Below are 18,391 nucleotides of genomic sequence, written 5' to 3'. Positions count from 1 at the left end.
CAGTTCAGAGCATTAACTCACAGCGCTGATAGTCCATGGTATATTCAATACTTTTCACCAACATCATCATTCAAAGGCATCATCAGTTCTTGTTCAATCTTCATTATTCATTGTTCAGCTTTCACATGAATATGAGGTGATTGAAAATACCATGACTTGGGTCAGGCACACCTTAGTCCTCCAAGTGACATCTTTGCTTTTAATACTGAAAGAGACATTTTGGAGCACATTTGTCCAATGCAATGACATCATCTGATTTCCTGACTGATGCTTTCATAGGCGTTGATTTGGAGTCCAAGTAAAATGAAATCCTTGATCACATGAATAGATACATAGATGAACCACTGTGGGAGGGACAGTGGGAGTATACTCACAAATACATAAAGGTTTGACAGAGGATATTTGTACATAGGTATTTAACTATGCTGCAAACATATCCATGAATGTGGTATAGCATTGTTATTGTTGTTAAATGCCTTCCAATCAATTCTGACTCATAGTAACCCTGTATAGGGTTTCTGAGGCTGTATATCTTTGTGGAAGCAGATAGCTTCATTTTTTTCCCCATAGAGTGATTGGTGGGCTTGAACCACTAACCTTGTGGCTTGCAGTCCAGTGCTTACCCTACAGAGTCATTTCGTTCCATGGTGGAGCATTGTTATTGTTAAGTGCTATAGAGTTTGTGTGACTCATACTGACCCTGTATAGGGTTTCTGCTGGTGGGTTTGAACTGCCTATCTTGTAGTTCATAGACCAAACCAGAATACGGGGCGCACAATTATGAAAACTTCTCAGAGATTATCAAACACCTTTATGGAATAAGTTGCTAGGCCAAAATCTCAAGACCATAGTCTCAGGAGACACCATGGTCAGATGGCATAACTTAGTCCACAAAGACAATGTTCTACATTTTACATTAGTGAGTGGTGGTGGTGGTTATGTGCTGTGGAGTTGGTTCCAACTCATAGTGACCCTGTACAGGGTTTCCGAGGCTGTAAATCTTTATAGGAGCAGAAAGCCTCATCTTTCTTCTGTGGAACAGCTGGTAGTTTTGAACTGCTGACCTTGTGGTTCGCAGCCTGATTCGTAACCACTACATTACCAGAGCTCCCTACTTTAGTAAGTAGTGACTGGATATTAAAACCTCATGATTAGCCATCTAAAGTATAACTATTGGTCTCTCCCTGTCTGGAGAACAGCAGAGTGATTAAAAATTGAAGATGCTTGGAAACAATTAGTCCAATGGATTAATGGATCATGTGAATATCAGTCTCCATGACCCTGAGACCAGAAGAATTACATGGTACCCAGCTACCACTAACTGCTCTGAAAAGGATCACATTAGAAGGGCCTAGGTACAGTGGGAAATATGTGGAATAAAGCTCAAAATTATATAAAAAAAGGCTGGGTTAACTGGTCAGTAAAAACAGGAGGAATCACAAGATTATGGCCTTTAATCACCCTTCAGGTATGAAACTCAACTTACTCACATGGCTCAATTTTCAGCTAAGCAGTAGATTGGTACGTAGTGAGGACAACAACACTAGTGAGGTATGCATACCATAGATTAGTTAACCATTTGAGATCAAAAGGGTACCCTTTAAATAAGAACAAAATTTAGAAGGATTGGAAAAGAAAAAAGAAGGGAGACAATAATCACAGGGAAGAAATGGATAGGATAAGTGCTGTTACATTGAGGGATTGTATTCATTGAAATGAAATGAAGTTTATGATTTGTTGAACGTAAAACTGATGATCTGTTCTGTAAACCTTCATTCAAGTCACAAGAAAAATCTAAAACAACAACAACAAAAAAAAGCTAAAAAACCTCCAGATGGTACAGCTAAAAAATACCAACTAACTTAACACTTCACAGGCACCTGAGGAAAGAGAAAATAATGAGTGTCAATTAATCAACTTGACTTCTAGCTGAATTAGGCAAGGGATGCTAGCACATTAGAAAAACTAATGCATATGTAATTATCAAAATTTAACTACCTGTTATTTTGCATATTGTTAATATTAATAACATGACTCTGACTAAAGCAGCATATACTAGAGTTTTTTGTGTTAGCATTCTATTCCTGGTGCTGTTTTATGATCACTGTATGTACTATCCATTTTAATGGAGGTAGTCCCCTGACTTACCATATATAGATATACCTGGCACATATTCCACTTTGGTTCCAGACACTGTAATAAAGTGAACATTACACAACTGGGAGTCACAGATATTTTTTGTTTCCTAGCACATATAAAAGTTATGCTTGCACTATACTGCAGTCTATTAAGTGTGCAATGGCATTATGAAAAAGTTTAAAGTATTATAAAAATGATCAAAATGTCACTCAAAGACATTGACTAAGATTTCCAGCACAATGTTGAATAAGAGTGGTAACAAAGGTCATTCTTGTCTGGTTCCTGTTTGCAGAGGGAATGCTTTCAGGTTCTTTCCATTGAGTGTAATGTAGGATGTTGGTTTTGTTTATATGCTCTTAATTATGCTGAGAAATTTTCCTTCAATTCCTACTTTGTTGAGTGTTTTTATCAGGATTGGATATTGGATTTTGTCAAATGCCTTTTCTACATCAATCAATACGATCAAGTGGTTCTTTTCTTTTTTCTTATTTATGTGGTGGATTACATTGATCATTTTTCTAATGTTGAACCATCCTTGCACCCCTGATATGGATCCCACTTGGTCATGGTATATTGTTTTTTTGATGTGCTGCTGAATTCTGATGGCTAGGATTTTGTTGAGAATTTTTGCATCTATGTTCTTGAGGGATTATTGTTGTTTGTTGTTAGGTGCCATTGAGTCAGTACCAACCCATAGTGACTTTATGCAGTTTTTCTTCATATAATCCAGCTTCTCAGATTATTTGCTCAGCATACAGGTTGAATAAGTATGGTGAAATAATACAACTCTGTCGCACACCTTTCTCTGTGTGCCGTGGGAAAATTGTGTGTATAATGCCGGACCCTTTTGGGGGTGTGCTTTCACCTGCCTGAAGTTGCCTGGGCCAGGCAATGAGGGCACGATCAGAGTGAAGAGGACAGATAAGTGAAAAAAGAGAAGTGAAAGATGAAAAATCAGTCACACCTCTCCCACTGTGGCTTCTAGACTTGGGTCACTGCCTTTGCTTGGCTGTGGCCCCGCCCTCCGACCTCCGTCCAGACCACCCGTATCAATTCAGAAATTGCCGTGTTTTGCTACCACAGGCAAATTTCTCCACAGGTGGGTGCGAGAAACTGGCGCTCCAGAGTCTTATACAAGAACCCAAACTCCGCTGCTGTTTCACAGATGCTCCTTCTCTGTTTTTTCTCTTCCTACAATCTCTCAGCTTCTCAGATTATTTACTCAGCATACAGACGAATAAGTATGGTGAAAGAACAATCCTGGTGCACACCTTTCCTAATTTTAAACCATTCAGTGTTCCTTTGTTGTGGTTGAACAACTGGATCTTAGTTCCTTATGAGCACAATTAAGTGTTCAGGAACACTCATTCTCCCTAACTTTGTCCATAGCTTGTCATGATCCACACATTGAAAGCCTTTGTGTGGTCAACAAAGCACAGGTTTACATCTTTCTAGTATTCTCTTCTTTCAGATAAAAACCATATGACATCAGCAATGAAATTCCTTGTTTCACGTTTTCATCTGAATCTGATGTGACTCTGCCAATTTTCTGTCAATGTACTGCTGTAGCAGTTTTTGAATTATGTTTACAAAAATTGACTTTCATGTAATATTAATAATATTGTCCACTGGTTTTTGCTTTCCATTCATTGATCTCTCTTTGGAATGGGCACAAATATGAATCTCATCCAATCATTTGTCCATATAGTTGTAATCGCAATATCTTGGCATAGATGAGTGAGTTACTCCCTCAATTTGTTGAAAGATTTCAGTTTGTATTCCATCAATTCCTTTAATTTTGTTCTTTGCCAATGACTTCAGTGCACCTTGGACCTCGTCCTTCTGTACCACTGACGCTTGATCATATGTCATCTCTTGGAATGTTTGAACACTGCCCATTTCTTTTTGGTACTGTGATTCTGTGTATTTCATATACTTAGTTTGATCCTTTCTACATCATTAGATTTTTTGCCTATAAAGTATTTCAACATTTCAAGTTAAGGCTTAAATATTTTCTTCAGTTCTTTCAGCTTGAGAAATGCTGAACATATTAATTTTTAATTTTTTTTTAAATTTTCTAACTCCAGGTCTTTGTTCACATTTCATAACAATACTTGAGTTTTTCCTCTAAAGCTGCCCTTTGATATTTTCTGTTCAGCTTTTTTACTTCCTTATATTTCTTCCATTTTCTTTAGCATCTCTACTTTGGAGAACAAGTTTCAGAGTCTCTTCTGACATCCATTTGGTCTTTTCCTTCTTTCTTGTCTTCTTAATGACCTTTTGCTTTTTTCTATATGATGTTCTTGATGTCATCTTACAACACTACTGGTCTTTGGTCGTTAGTGTCTAATGCATCAAATCTGTTCTTGAGGTAATCTCTAAATTCAAGTGGGATATGTTCAAAGTCATAGTTTTGCTCTCATGAATTTGTTTAAAATTTTTTCAGCTTTATCCTGAATTTGTATATGAGCAGTAGATGGCCTGTTTTACAGTCTGCCCCTGACCTTATTTTGGCTGATAATATAGAGCTTTTCTACAGCCTCTCCCCACAGATGTATTCAATTTGATTTCTGTGTATTCCATCTGGTGAGGTTCATGTGTATAGTCATCTTTCATGGTGTTTAAAAAGGTATTTGCAGAAACAAGTCATTGGTTCTGCAAAATTCTATCATGTGTTTTCCAGTATCATTTCTGTCACTAAAGCCATATTTTCCAACTACTGATCCTTCCTCTTTGTTTCCAACCTTTGCATTCCAATCACCAATAATTATAAATCATCTTGGTTGCATGTTTGATTAATATCAGTCTGAAGGCATTGTAGAATTCTTCAATTTCATCATCACTGGCTTTTTAAGGCATAGCAAAAATGTAAACATCATTCAGTTCAATGTATAATTATTATCCCTAGTTGCTGAAAGAACAGAAGCTTAGAAAGGTTAAATTTATTTTCCAAGATTACAAGGATCATGATTGTTGATAGGTTGAAATCAAGTTTATCAGACTCTAGACCTCATTTCTCAGCCAAAACGTGATTCTGCTTTTATTTGTGCTATTTCATAGAACTCTACATTGGCTAACTAAAAACCCCTACATTTCCATTTCCCATGACCATAAATATATTTGTACATACTCAGAATGATACTGCTTGCTTTGGTTGTTCCTTCTTAGTACTGGGATCACTCTTGGACATTGCTGCTGAAAGTGTGGTCTCTGGATCAATAGGAATGGGATCATTTGTTAGAATTGCAGAATCCTAGGCTCTACTAAGAACTCCTGAATATAAACCCACATTTTAACACAGCCTCCATGAAAGTATATAAGCACTGTTAAGGAGTTTAAAAAAACTGTCAAAAAGCTTAAAGCACTCATAACTGTCACCTAGTAAGAAAAATCAGTCTAAAATTCTTTAAATTGAAAACAGGAGATGAAATACAACCCATGAAATATAGATGATTCCTGCATACTTAGATCGGTGTCATGTTTTGATGAGAAGAGCTCTAACGTGTTCGGAAAATTCAGAAAAGTAGCATTCTTTTGGAAGGAGTGAAGTGATTCATGAGAGTTTCCCTTTTGTCCAAACCCTAGAATACTTCATAATTCTTTTCTTCCTCATATTAATCTTCTATTTGCTTTGTCCCCACCTCTTAAATACTAAACTTCATTCTTGAAAGTGATCAAAGTTTTATTTTTCTAGCCTTGTGGAATTTAAAGGATAACATGCTCTAATTTTTTTTTTTTTTTTATCCAGGGAAATGTGCCCAGCTCTGATTCACATCCTATTAATTCTAGGGAAAAGCCTCCAATCATGCTTATAGAGAACTCAAAGGAAGACGTTTTTCAAGTTAGGTAGAACATGAATCAGGCCCTGGGAAATCCCAGGAGCTAGAACAGAAAATTCTGAGAGGACCCAGCTTGGATTTTGGTCTGAGCTAGCAAGTATCAAGGATAATAAAAATGTCCAGAGTGATGAGAAATATGCTGAGACAATAGATCATTTCTGTGGAATGTGCTAATGTAATCTAATTCCTTGTATCTATTTTGATTCAGCTGTAAATTGCTATACTTCATAGGCACCTGAAGAAAGAGAACGTAGTGGGTGTAAATTAAACAACCCTCCTCCTACCTGGATTTGACAAGAGGGGCTTATGGATCAGAAAAGGTTAAACTCATGTATATATAATTATCATACTTTTAACCACTTGTTTATTTTTGTATATTAATGAAAACAACTATTTTTTTTTTGTTGTTGTTGTTGTTTCAAATGGAATTTAGCAGTATACATTTCAACATTCAAATAGTTGGAAATGTGATTTAGAGAAACTATCCCACCAAATTTCCAGTTTCCTTCTCAAGGGTCAACCAATAATATCAATTCCTTATGAATCTTTTTCCCTCCACTAATGAGTATTATATTGTGAAGTAATTACAAATAAAGGTTGTCCTGTAAAGCTAATGAAATGGTGTTTGCTATAGCAGTATAGCCTTCTCCAGTGTGTCTCCAGTTTTCCTTATTTTAATGATTACATCACCAAAAAGCCTTATACATTTTTTGTAGTTTCCCTTTTTATGAAATCTTAATGCCACAAATATATTCTTGATTTCTGTTTATGTACTCTTTGTGCAAAGGTAAGTCAAAAAGTATTGCTATAAAATTGTAGAAAACTTTATCAAGTAAAAATATCAAAATTGTAGCTATTGTTACTTGGCATATCTGTTGTGTTGTTGTTGTTAGGTGCCATTGAGTCACTACCGACTCATAGCGACCCTATGTACAACAGAACAAAACACTGCCCAGTCCTGGGCCAACCTCACAATTCTTGCCACGCTGCCACTTTGCCAATCCATCTCGCTGGGGGTCTTCCTCTTTTTCTTTGATCCTCCACTTTACCAAACATGATATTCTTCTCCAGTGACTGATCTCTCCCTGACAATATGTCCAAAGTATGAGAGACGAAGTTTGGCCACCCTGGGCTCTAAGGAGCACTCTGGCTGCACTTCTTCCAACACAGATCTGTTGGTTCTTTTGGCAGCCCATGGCACTTTCAATATTCTCCTCCAACACTATAACTCAAAAGGATCAATTCTTCTGTGGTCTTTCTTATTCACTGTCCAGCTTTCGCATGCATGTGAGGTTATTGAAAACATCATGGCTTGGGTTAGGTGCACCTTAGTCTTCAAGCTGACATCTTTGCTCTTCAATACTTTTAAAAGGTCTTGTGCAGCAGATTTGCCTAATGAAATAAGTCATTTGACTTATTGACTGCTGCTTTCATGAGTGTTGACAGTTGATCCAAGAAGAATAAAGTCCTTGACAAGAGTGTTTCCATCTCTCTTCAATTTACACCTACTAAAACTTATTGTTTGGGTATACATGAGGGACTCAAATCATGAACCTTTTCAATGTTCTTTGAGTTTGGAGAACAAAAAAGAAGCCTGAGTGGCAGGCTGTAGGGTGGATGGGGTAAAGTTTCCCAGTGGAGTTCTCATAGGCCATCCCTTGCAATCCTTGAAGAATGAGCAGGTACATTTTCACGCACAAAAATTCTGTGGAGCAACTTTCCTGGTCTTTTTCTCAGCAATGCAGCTTTCAGTTTTCTTAAAACATCTTCAGAATAAGCCCCAGTGAATATACTATGTCCTTGGACAAAAAATAGACGCCAAACATTTTGTTCTGGTCTCGCTACTCTGAATTTAACTAGCCCAGCAGCTCCTCTTGGAAGTCACAGTTTGATTGGACACTTTTATTGTGAAGCCATCATAATTAGACTAAGACAAGTGTATTACAGAGAGAACTTTTCGGTAGTCATTCACTGATTACAGAGAAATGTTTGAATACATTTTGTTTGGAATAAATCTGTATGTTCATGACCTGCAATCTTGGTAGCAATACTTTTTAACTTAACCTCATATATTTGTCATTTATATATAAAAAATATTTTTTGTTTTTGCTTTATTTGAGCTACTCCAACCCAAAATAATATTGTCTCCACATTTCATTAGGTCACCTCTCTTTGGACTGGGCACAAATATGGGAATCTCTTCAAATTGCTTGACCCGGTAACAGTCTTCCACATTTCTTGCACCTCCAGTGCTGCATCAGTTTGTTATAAGATTTCAATTTGTATTATGTCAATTCCCAGAGCCTTGTCTTTTGCCAATACCTTCAGTCCACCTTGGACTTCTTCCTTCAGTATCATTGGCTCTTGATCATATGCTACCTCTTGAAAGGGTTGAACATCAACCATTTCTTTTTGGTACAGCGACTTTATATTCTTTTCTTCTTTTGATGCTTTCTGCATCATTCACTATTTTGTCCATGTAATCCTTCAATATTTCAAGTCAAGGCTTGAATATTTTCCCCAGTTCTATCAGGTTGATAAAAGCTGATTGTGTTCTTCCCTTTTGGTTTTCTAATTTCAGGTCTTTTCTAATTTTATTATAATACTTCTAATTTTGTTTTAATACTTTGTCTTCTAAAACTGACCTTTGAAATTTTCTGTTTGCTACTTGCTTCCTCATTTCTTACATTCAATATGGAATCTCTGTGTGTAGTGCTGCGAATCAGCACTGGACTGCAAATCACAAAGTCAGCAGTTCAAACCCACCAGGTGCTCCTTGGAAACTCTATGAGTCAGAACTGACTCATGGGCACTTAACAACAACAATAATGCTGGAGAGCATGTTTCAGAGTCTCTTCTGACATCCATCCATTTTGGTCTTTTCTTTTCTGTCTTTTTAATGACCTTTGGCTTTCCTCCTGTATGATCTTGATGTCTTCTGGTCCTTGTTCATTAGTGCCTAATACATCAAATCTGTTCTTGAGATGATCTCTAAATTCAGGTGGGTTATGCTCAAGGTCATATTTTGACTCTTGTGGACTTGTCTTAATTTTTCTTCAGCCTCTGCCTGAACTAGCACAGTTGGTGGTCTGTTCCACAATCTGTACTGGCCTCATTTTGGCTAATGATATGGAGCTTTTCCACTGCCTCTTCCCACAGATGTGGTCAATTCATTTTTCATGTATTCCATCTGGTGAGGTCCATGTGTAAAATCATCTTTTATGTTGTTTCAGAAAGGTATTTGCAATAAACAAGTCATTGTAAAATTCTATCAAGTTATCTCCAGCATCATTTCTATTCCCAAGGCCATATTTTTCAACCTACTGACTCTTCCTCTGTTTCTAACCTTCAATTTCCAATTGCCAATAATTCGTGTCTTGAGTGGTCAATTTCAGACTGAAAAAAATGACAGAATTCTTCAATTTCATTATTATTGACCTTAGTGTTTGATGCATAAATTTTAATTATAGTAGTTTTAATTGGTCTTCCTTGTTGTTATGATTAGGTGCTGCTGAGTTGTTTCTGTCTCGTAGTAACCATATATAGGGTTTCCAAGGAACAACTGGTGGGTTTGAACCACCAACCTGAGGTTAGCAGTATAGTACTTATCCTATAATGCCACAGTAGGCATATGGATAGTGTCCTATCACAATGTTGTACTTCAAGATAAATCTTGAAACTTTTTTTTTTTTTTTTTTTTGATGATGATGAATGCTATGCCATTCTTTTTGAATTTGTCATTCTCAGTATAGTAAACCATATGGTTGTCAGATTCAAAATTGCCAATACCAATCTATTTCAGTTCACTAATGCTTGGGATATCTATCTTTATGCATTCCATTTCATTTTTGGTAACTTCCAATTTTCCTAGACATTTTTCAACATGCCATGTTCTGACTATTAATGAATTCTTATGGATGTTTTTCCCCATTTTAAGTTGTGTCTCGTTAGCAAATGAAGGTCCCGAGAGCTTTATTCCATTTGCATTATCATGATTAACTATATTTTGTGGAGGTAGCTCTTCCCCATATTTTGTGTGCCTTTCAGCCTGAGATGCCCATCTTCCGGCACTATATCTGACAATATTCTGGTGCTATTCATAATTATTTCATCTTCCAGCACTGTATCTGAAAATGATCTGCTGCTATTTAAATTTTTTTTAGTGTTGTGGTGCTATAAGATAAGCACTCAACTGCAAGTTCAGTTTGAACCACAGGATTGGTGGTTCAAACTCACCAGAATCCCTTGGAAATCCTATACAGGGTTGCTATGAGTCAGAACCAGCTCAATGGCACTTAACAACAACAACAAATATTCAGAAGTAGTTTGATTCTCCTTCTTCCTAGTCTATCTTAGTCTGGAAGCTGCCCTGAAACCTGTGCACCTTGGGTGACCCTGCCTGTATTTAAAATACCTGTGGCATAGCTTCCAGCATCATAGCAACATGCAGGTGATTACATTATGAGAAACAGATGAGTTGCTGTTGTTGTTGTTAGATGCCATAGAGTCAGAACCAACTCACTACGACCCTATGCACAACAGAATGAAACATTTCTCAGTCCTAAGCCAACCTCACAATCATTGCTATGCCTGAGCCCATTGGTGCTATTGTCACTGTGCCAATCCAGCTCATTGGGGGTCTTCCTCTTTTGCTCTTACCCTCCACATTATCAAACATGATATCCTTCTCTAGTGACTTGTGCTTCCTGATGATATGTCTGAAGTATGAAAGATGAAGTTTGGCCATCCTGACTTCCAAGGGGCACTCTGGCTATACTTCTGCAACACAGATATATTTGTTTTTCTGGCAGTCCATGGTATTTTTAATATTCTCCTCCAACACCATAGCTGAAATGCATCAATTTTTCTGTTTTTTTTCTTATTCACTGTCCAACTTTCCCATGCATATGAAGTTACTGAAAATACCTTGGCTTGAGTCAGGGACACTTTAGTCCTCAAACAGATCTTTGCTGCTTCCATGAGTGTTGATGGTTGATCCAAGCAAAAAGAAGTCTTTGACAACTTCAGTCTTTTCTCCATTTATATGGATGTTGTTTATTGGTCCAGTCATGAGGATTTTTGGTTTTCTTTATATTGAGATACAACCCATACTGAAGGTTGTGGTCTTTGATCTTAATCACTAAGTATTTTAAGTCCTCTTCACTCTCAGCAAGCAATGTTGTATCATCTGCCTATTGCAGATTGTTAATGAGTATTCCTCCAATCTGGATGCCACAGTTTTCTTCATATAATCCAGCTCCTTGGATTATTTGCTCAACATACAGATTGAATAAATATGGTGAAAGAATACAACCCTGTCATGCAGGGTGTTTCTAATTTTAAACCATTTGATGTTTCCTTGATCTGTTCGAACAACTGCCTCTTGGTTCAGGTACAGATTCCTCATGAGCACAACTAAGTGTTCCAGAATATTCATACTTCTCAATGTTGTCCATAGCTTGTCATGATCCACACAATTGAAAGTCTTTGTGTAATCAATAAAGTATAGGTAAACATCTGCTTTCAGGTAAGGTCCATTTGAGAGATAGTGGTGTGTTTGTTATAGCATGACTAACAGCCCCCATTTAAATTAGGTATCTGCTAAGTCCTTTTAGCCCTGTCTCACCTGCCCCTTCCACCCCCCCCACCTTACCTTATGGAAAAATAATAAATAAATTTCTTACAGAAAAATCTTGAAGGCCATCCATACAACCAAGATAAGGGTTTGTTGTTGTTGTTGTTATGTGCCACGGAGTTGATTCCGACTCATAGCGACCCTGTACGGGGTTTCTGGGGCTGTAAATCTTTATGGGAGCAGAAAGCCTCCTCTTTCTCCCATGGAACAGCTGGTAGTTTTGAACTGCTGACCTTGCAGTTCACAGCCCGATTTGCAACCACTACACTACAAGAGCTCCTTTATATATAGTTACTATAAACATGAGGGCACCCTCCTAGGTAACTGAATCTATAACCAATGGAACTGGGGTGGCCCTAATCCTTCTTGCATGCCAACAGACCCAGATGCGAAATGCCATCTATCAAAAAGATTAGCTCTAGACTACTTATTGGCTGAGGAAGGAGGAGGGGTATGTGAAAAGTTCAATTTTGCTAACTGCTGCATACAAATAGATGACCAGGATCTGGCAATAGTAATGCAGAAAGTTATAAAAGCCATGCAGAGGAAAAATGAATACAGATGAGTATTAGGTAAAAACTGTTCTAAGCAGGCCTCCCTGTATGTGAATATACAAAGAGATGAATGCTTACTTTTTTTGAAATATAGCTTTTGATTGTAACACTGTCTTATTACAACTCCTAGTACACCAGCAGCTGCCATTAAGGAAAAGTATAACTTGACCTAGCGAACTGTCCAGGTCGTATTCAGATGCTGAGGAAAGAAGTGATTTCTCTACAAGACAATACCCCTCTGCAGATGCCCATAAAAGTGAATATGGAAGGGCACATTGTAGGATATTACTGGGCACATACTTCTTTCTCTATCTTGGTTGGACTTGTTAAATAGGAAAAATTCAAATCCTTCTTATTGAGATATTATTGTTCAGTGTTGTTAGGTCAGTTCTGACTCCTGGTGACCTTGTGTAAGTTTTCCAAGGAGTGACTGGTGGACTTGAACCAGTGACCTTGTTGTCCAAACTGACTTGGTGGTCTGGCGCACTGACCCACAGTGCTACACCAGGATGACTCAACCAAAATATCAATTTTTATAACCACTATTTTGCTACCCATCATCCTAATTGGGCAGATATTTAGGATCTGTTGACAATGCTCCTGAGCAGCAACTAAAAAAGCTGGTCTGAGATAAAGCATGGGACAAAACAACATGCACCCATTGAGAAAAAACAAAACAAAACAAAACACCTGAACAGGACGCTTGCCCCTGTCAAGGCAATTCCTCTAGCTAACACAAATTGAAATCTAAATGAACTTGCCACAATTACAGCTACTATAAAAAATACATTTTCAGAGGTCTGAAAAAGGGAGTTCTTAAACCAAAGAACTTGAACATGGTATGGGCAGTTCAGCAGAAACCAACTGAGGACTCCTCTGAATTCTTTAAATGAATCTACCAGACTTACTGTAAGTACACAGACTTTGATCCTAAGAACTCAGCAAATATCCAAATGGTTAACATGATTTTTATCTCCCAAAGCACCCTGGTTATTAGAAAGAAATGGCAGAAATTCAACAGGGCCATTGACATGAATCCATAGCAGCTGGTGAACATCACCTTTGAGGTATTTAACATCTGAGAGCACGAGAAGTCTCAGGCAATAACTGTCTCCCTAAAAGACCACTAGAGGTAAGCCTGTTGGACTCCAGAGAAGAACCCTAAAAGGAAAGAGAACCTTAAACAAGGACCGATGTACTTATTGCAAAAACCTGGACACTGGAAAAACAAATGCCCAAATTTCAGGGGAGTATTTGGCACAAAAAGCCAATCCAAAAAGCTTGGTTGAATAAACTTCATTGTCTACAGAAACTAACAGTGTCAGGGGTAAGGAGACCCAGCATGATTTGGCATCAATCTCTGCTACCCCTATTGCCCCCACCCCTAGGACCTCAGCTAAAAATAACAATGGGGACAGACTGTTATCATTCCATTCAATAATAGTGACTCAGATCTCAGGGATGCCTGAAGACCAGTTCTTCCTGAAACCTCTGGACTGCTTCATTGGGAATAATAATAATAACTGTCTAGTCTTCTGGTAGCGTAGTGGTTACAAATTGGGCTGCAAACCTCAGGGTCAGCAGTTCGAAACTACCAGCTGTTCCGCGGGAGAAAGATGAGGCTTTCTGCTCCCGTAAAGATTTGGAGCCTTGGAAAACCTGTAAAGGGTTTCTATGAGTTGGAACTGACTCCACGGCACATAACAATAACAACAACAGTCCCCTTACTGGTTCAGGACCTGCTTCCAAAGTTACAAGTACAAACAACTTCCTGAAACCAAAAGTCTGCAGATGAAGGTTCCTCATGAACACGCCTGGCAATTACTGAACCAGTCACGTTGGCCTGAGGAAATCGACAATCAGGTGTAAACCCCTTGTGTGGATTAGTAGAACTCTGGGGAGAGCCAACAAGCATCCCCCTTCAAGGTCTGATTAAACCTGGGAACTGACCCCCACACACAATAGAAAACCCCAATATCCTCTCAGGAAAGAGGTAGAGAAATTCACTCTGGCCAACTTGTCCCGTCCCCATCAAGTCATCTCCCTGCTACAAAAAAAAAGGGAAGCCTATGGCTCACAACAAGACAGATAGGCAATATCAGGTTATTTTACTGGACAATCCAAATATTACCCTGTGAATTCTGGGGCGACTAAACCTGCCATCTTCCTCCCTGATGTGGTAACTGGAGGGCTGAACAATGATTGTATAGAAATCATTGACCAATTATTCTTCAGCCAACCTGACCTGTTTGACAATATCTGGTGGACTAGACATTTTTCATGAACAGAAGTAGTCACATGGAAAAAGGGACTCAGATAGCAGGGTGTGTAACAGTAATCTTACAAGACTGGGTAGAGGCAATAGCCCTCCTGCCGGGAATCTCAGCTTAAAAGGCTGAACTGATTGCATTGATGAAAGCATTAGAAATGTTGCAGGGGTTAAAGGATGAAAAGTAGAGGACAATGGAATTGTTCTGGTTCCAAGAAGTAAAAAGCTAAAAAGTAAATTGCATTTTAATAGAATGTTCTGATCTGCTGAAACTAGCACCTGCTCTTCTTAAATGAGTCCATGAAATGACCCGCTACAGGAAAGAGGCCTGACTTGGTTCATTAGGTCCTGGCTCTAGGACAAGACATTAAAAAAAAAAAAAAAAAAAATCATTCAGAACAATCCCAAGATAGGCTGTTCTGCATCAATATCAAGGAAAATGACCCCCTGAAAATTAATAGGTTAACTTTATGCAGATTCCCCCAAGCAGGGGAATTAAATATTTGCTGGTTTTGTTTTTGTAGACACCTTTTCTGGTTGGGTAGAGGTTTTCCCCACCAGAACTAAGAACTTCAGAAATAGTGAACATTCTCTTGAAGGAGATTACCTCCAAGTTTGGGCTTCCAGAATGTCCAAAGTGACAACAGAGCAGCAAACACCTACAGATAAAATGGAAATTGCATTCAACTTGGAATTTTGAGAAAATGAACCATACTCTAAAGAGAAACAAAAACAAAACTATAAGGAAATTTATCTATATTGGGACTAGACCTGTTTCGAATAGCCCCCAAAAGTGGGCTTAAATTGAGCCCTCATAAAAGTTGTATGCAGTAAAACCTTCCCAGGCAGCTCCCTTCAACCCTCTACCTGACCTCAGCCAAGACTTAAAGGTGCAGTGGTATGTGCAACACCTCCATCACACACTTTCTATTATTTGTAAAAATTGCTCTTCCCAGGTCAGCTTCCTTCCCTAATGGGTAACCTGACCCCTTCCAGCCTGAAGATCATATTCTACTCAGAACAAGGAGAGACAGACTTGAAAACCCGTTTAAAAAAAAACAAATTGGACTGGACCCTGGGAAGTCCTTCTAGGCATCCTGTCAGCTGTCAAATTAGCCAGACTCAAAACTTGGACACAGTGGAACGCTCATAAGACATTTTTCCTTTCAGCGGGATGAAAACATTTGGGTCCATTTAGCTCAGAGTGTAATAAAGATATCTGATTTGTTTTTCCTTTCAGGAAGACATCCAAAAGTCCCGAATAGAATCTATTAAACTACTTGTCCTCTCTCAGCCATGTAAACACCTAGAACAGGAGAACAGTGTAAAATGCTCAATGATTTCAGCTAATGTACAACTAGAGGGGGAAATGTTATAGCATGACTAACAGCCCCCATTTAAACTAGATCTCTGCTAAGTCCTTTCAGCCCTGTCTCACCCTGCCACCCCCCATCTCACCTCATGCAAAAATAATAAATAAATTTCTTACAGAAAAATCTTGAAGGCCAGAATGAACCAAGGACTTCTGAAAAAACAGGATAAAACTTAGTCCATCCATACAAACAAGATAAGGGTTTATTGGTGGGTTTACTCTCACTTACGGGATAAGGGTCTGCTGGAATTTACCACCCCAGCTGACAAGACAAGTCTGTTTGTTTTAACCACTCTGTGTTTTTGTATAAAACCCTGTTCCCCTTCTCACTTCGGGGTCAGAGTGATTTGGGCTTGAGCTGACACTCTGACTGCTGCCAATAAACTTTGCTCTTTAAGTTTTCTGAGTTGAGTTCTTTCTAACTTGTGCTGCCACCAACAGGTAGACACTGTTTCCCCACTGAAAGTTCATGGCAAAAGCTGACTAATATGCTTTTGAGAATATCTTTTAATTTTTCATGAGATAGTTTAAGGTCAATAACTCTCTGAAAATTGAGGAGAAAAGATTGCATGACTTTCCAAGAGTTCTTGGTGTTTGCATTCTGCAGAAGTGATAGGATTGATAAACACTGTCAGCAATTTTGACAGATTATACACTTTCAAACAATGCATTACAACACTGATTCCTTTTTGTGTGTGGGAGAGGGATGTAAGAGATGGAGAAGGAATGGGGGATGGGATGTGTGACCTAGTTTATAATGTGGCCAATTTGCATAATTAGCACCACAGTAGCAAGGTCCGCAGTTCAAAACTACCAGCTGTTCCTCGGGAGAAAGATGATGCTTTCTGCTCCCGTAAAGATTTACAGCCTCAGAAACCCTGTACAGGGTCGCTATGAGTCAGAACCAACTCCATGGCACATAACAACAACAACAACTCCTTGCCCCACGTGTTAACTGAGAAACAATAAGGCCCAGGACCATTCTGTGATTAACATTGGATTGGATAACTTGTTCATGTTGTTGTTGTTAAGTGCCATCGAGTAGGCGGTTCTGACCCATAGTGATCCTGTATAGGATTTCCAAGGAGGATCTGGTGAGTTTGAACTGCTGACCTTGTGGCAGTTGAGTGTTTTATCCCACAGTGCCACACCAGGACTCCAGGATTCTGTATTTGAAAGGATACTGTCTTCTATACCTTCTCATAAATATCTTGAAATTGCAAAAATAACAGCAGCAGCAGCAGCAACAACAACAACAACAAAAAAAAAATGGAAAGAAATTGAGACAGAGACTCAGGAGCTATTTTTCTGTGGAGCAAGCACTGTCCTTAATGGTGCACACCACCACGATGACAGAAAGAATCTAGCAACTTTAAAGATGCAGGGCTGTACACCAGGCTTGTTAGAATAAGGGGACAGGAGGAAATTAATGGTGGAAAGATCATGGAAACATGTAATCTCCATCAGCTTGAGAAATGCTGAGCATGTTATTCTCTTTTGGTTTTCTAACTCCAAATCTTTGAACAATTCATTATAATATTCAACTTTGTCTTTTTGAACTGCCTTTTGAAATGATCTATTCAGCTCTATCCCTCCAAATTTCTTCCATTTGCTTTAGCATCTTTATGCTGGAGAGCAAGTTTCAGAGTCTCTTCTGGCATCTGTTTTTGTCTTTTCCTTTTTTCTTGTCTTCTTAATGACCTTTAGCTTTGTTCTTGTATGATGGTCTTGATGTCATCCCACAACTCTTCTAGTCTTTGGTCTTTAGTGTCTAATGCGTCAAGTCTGTTCTTTAGATGATCTCTAAATTCAGGTGGGATATGTTCAAGGTCATATTTTGGCTCTTGTGGACTTGTTTAATTATCCTCAGCTCAGCCTGAACTTGCATATGAACAATTGATGATCTGTTCCACAATCTGTCCCTGCTTTGTTGTGGTGATGATATGGAGCTTTTCCACCATCTCCTTCCACAGTTATAGTCAGTTTGATTTCTGTATATTTAATCTGCTGAGGTCCATGGGCATAGTTGTCTTTTATATTGTTTAAAAGAGGTATTTGCAATGAACAAGTCACTGGTTTTGCAAAATTCTATCATTCGATCTCCAGCATTGTTTCTATCAATAAGGTCATATTTTCCAACTACTGATTCTACCTCTTTGTTTCCATCCTTTGGGTTCTAATCACCAGTAATGATCAGTACATCTTGATTACATGTTTGATCAATTTCAGACCGAACAAGTTAGTTGTTGTTGTTAGGTGCCATCGAGTTGGTATTGACTCATAGCAACCCTATGCACAGCAGAACGAAACACTGCCTGATCCTGGGCCAACCTCACTACCATTGCCACGCTTGTGTCCATCGATGCTGCCACTTGGCTGATCCATCTCGTTGGGGGGTCTCCCTCTTTTTCTCTGACCCTCCACCTTACCAAACATGATATCATTCTCCAGTCCCTCCTGACAACATGTCCAAAGTATGAGAGATGAAGCCTGGCCATCCTGGCCTCCAAGGAACACTCTGGCTGCACTTCTTCCAACACAAATCTATTGGTTCTTTTGGCAGCCCATGCACTTTCAATATTC

General features: G+C 38.6%; 1 protein-coding gene across 1 annotated transcript in view; it reads right to left on the bottom strand.

Annotated features, from left to right (window-relative positions):
* LOC102841966 overlaps positions 1 to 14,082 on the bottom strand; it is a 45,739-nt gene extending 31,657 nt beyond the window's left edge. Inside the window, exons 1-2 of the mRNA XM_006876761.1 lie at positions 13,923 to 14,082; positions 13,380 to 13,563 (exon numbers count right to left, since the gene is read on the bottom strand). Of these exons, the coding sequence (XP_006876823.1) occupies positions 13,380 to 13,563; positions 13,923 to 14,082 (344 nt within the window). The remainder of the gene's footprint in view (positions 1 to 13,379; positions 13,564 to 13,922) is intronic.
* Between the last annotated feature and the right edge of the window lie 4,309 nt (positions 14,083 to 18,391).

The sequence above is a fragment of the Chrysochloris asiatica genome, unplaced genomic scaffold, assembly GCF_000296735.1.
Source record: "Chrysochloris asiatica unplaced genomic scaffold, ChrAsi1.0 scaffold00411, whole genome shotgun sequence".
Classification (NCBI taxonomy): domain Eukaryota; kingdom Metazoa; phylum Chordata; class Mammalia; order Afrosoricida; family Chrysochloridae; genus Chrysochloris; species Chrysochloris asiatica.
The sequence above is the reverse complement of the archived record's forward strand: the minus strand, read 5'-3'. Positions and strand labels throughout refer to the sequence as shown.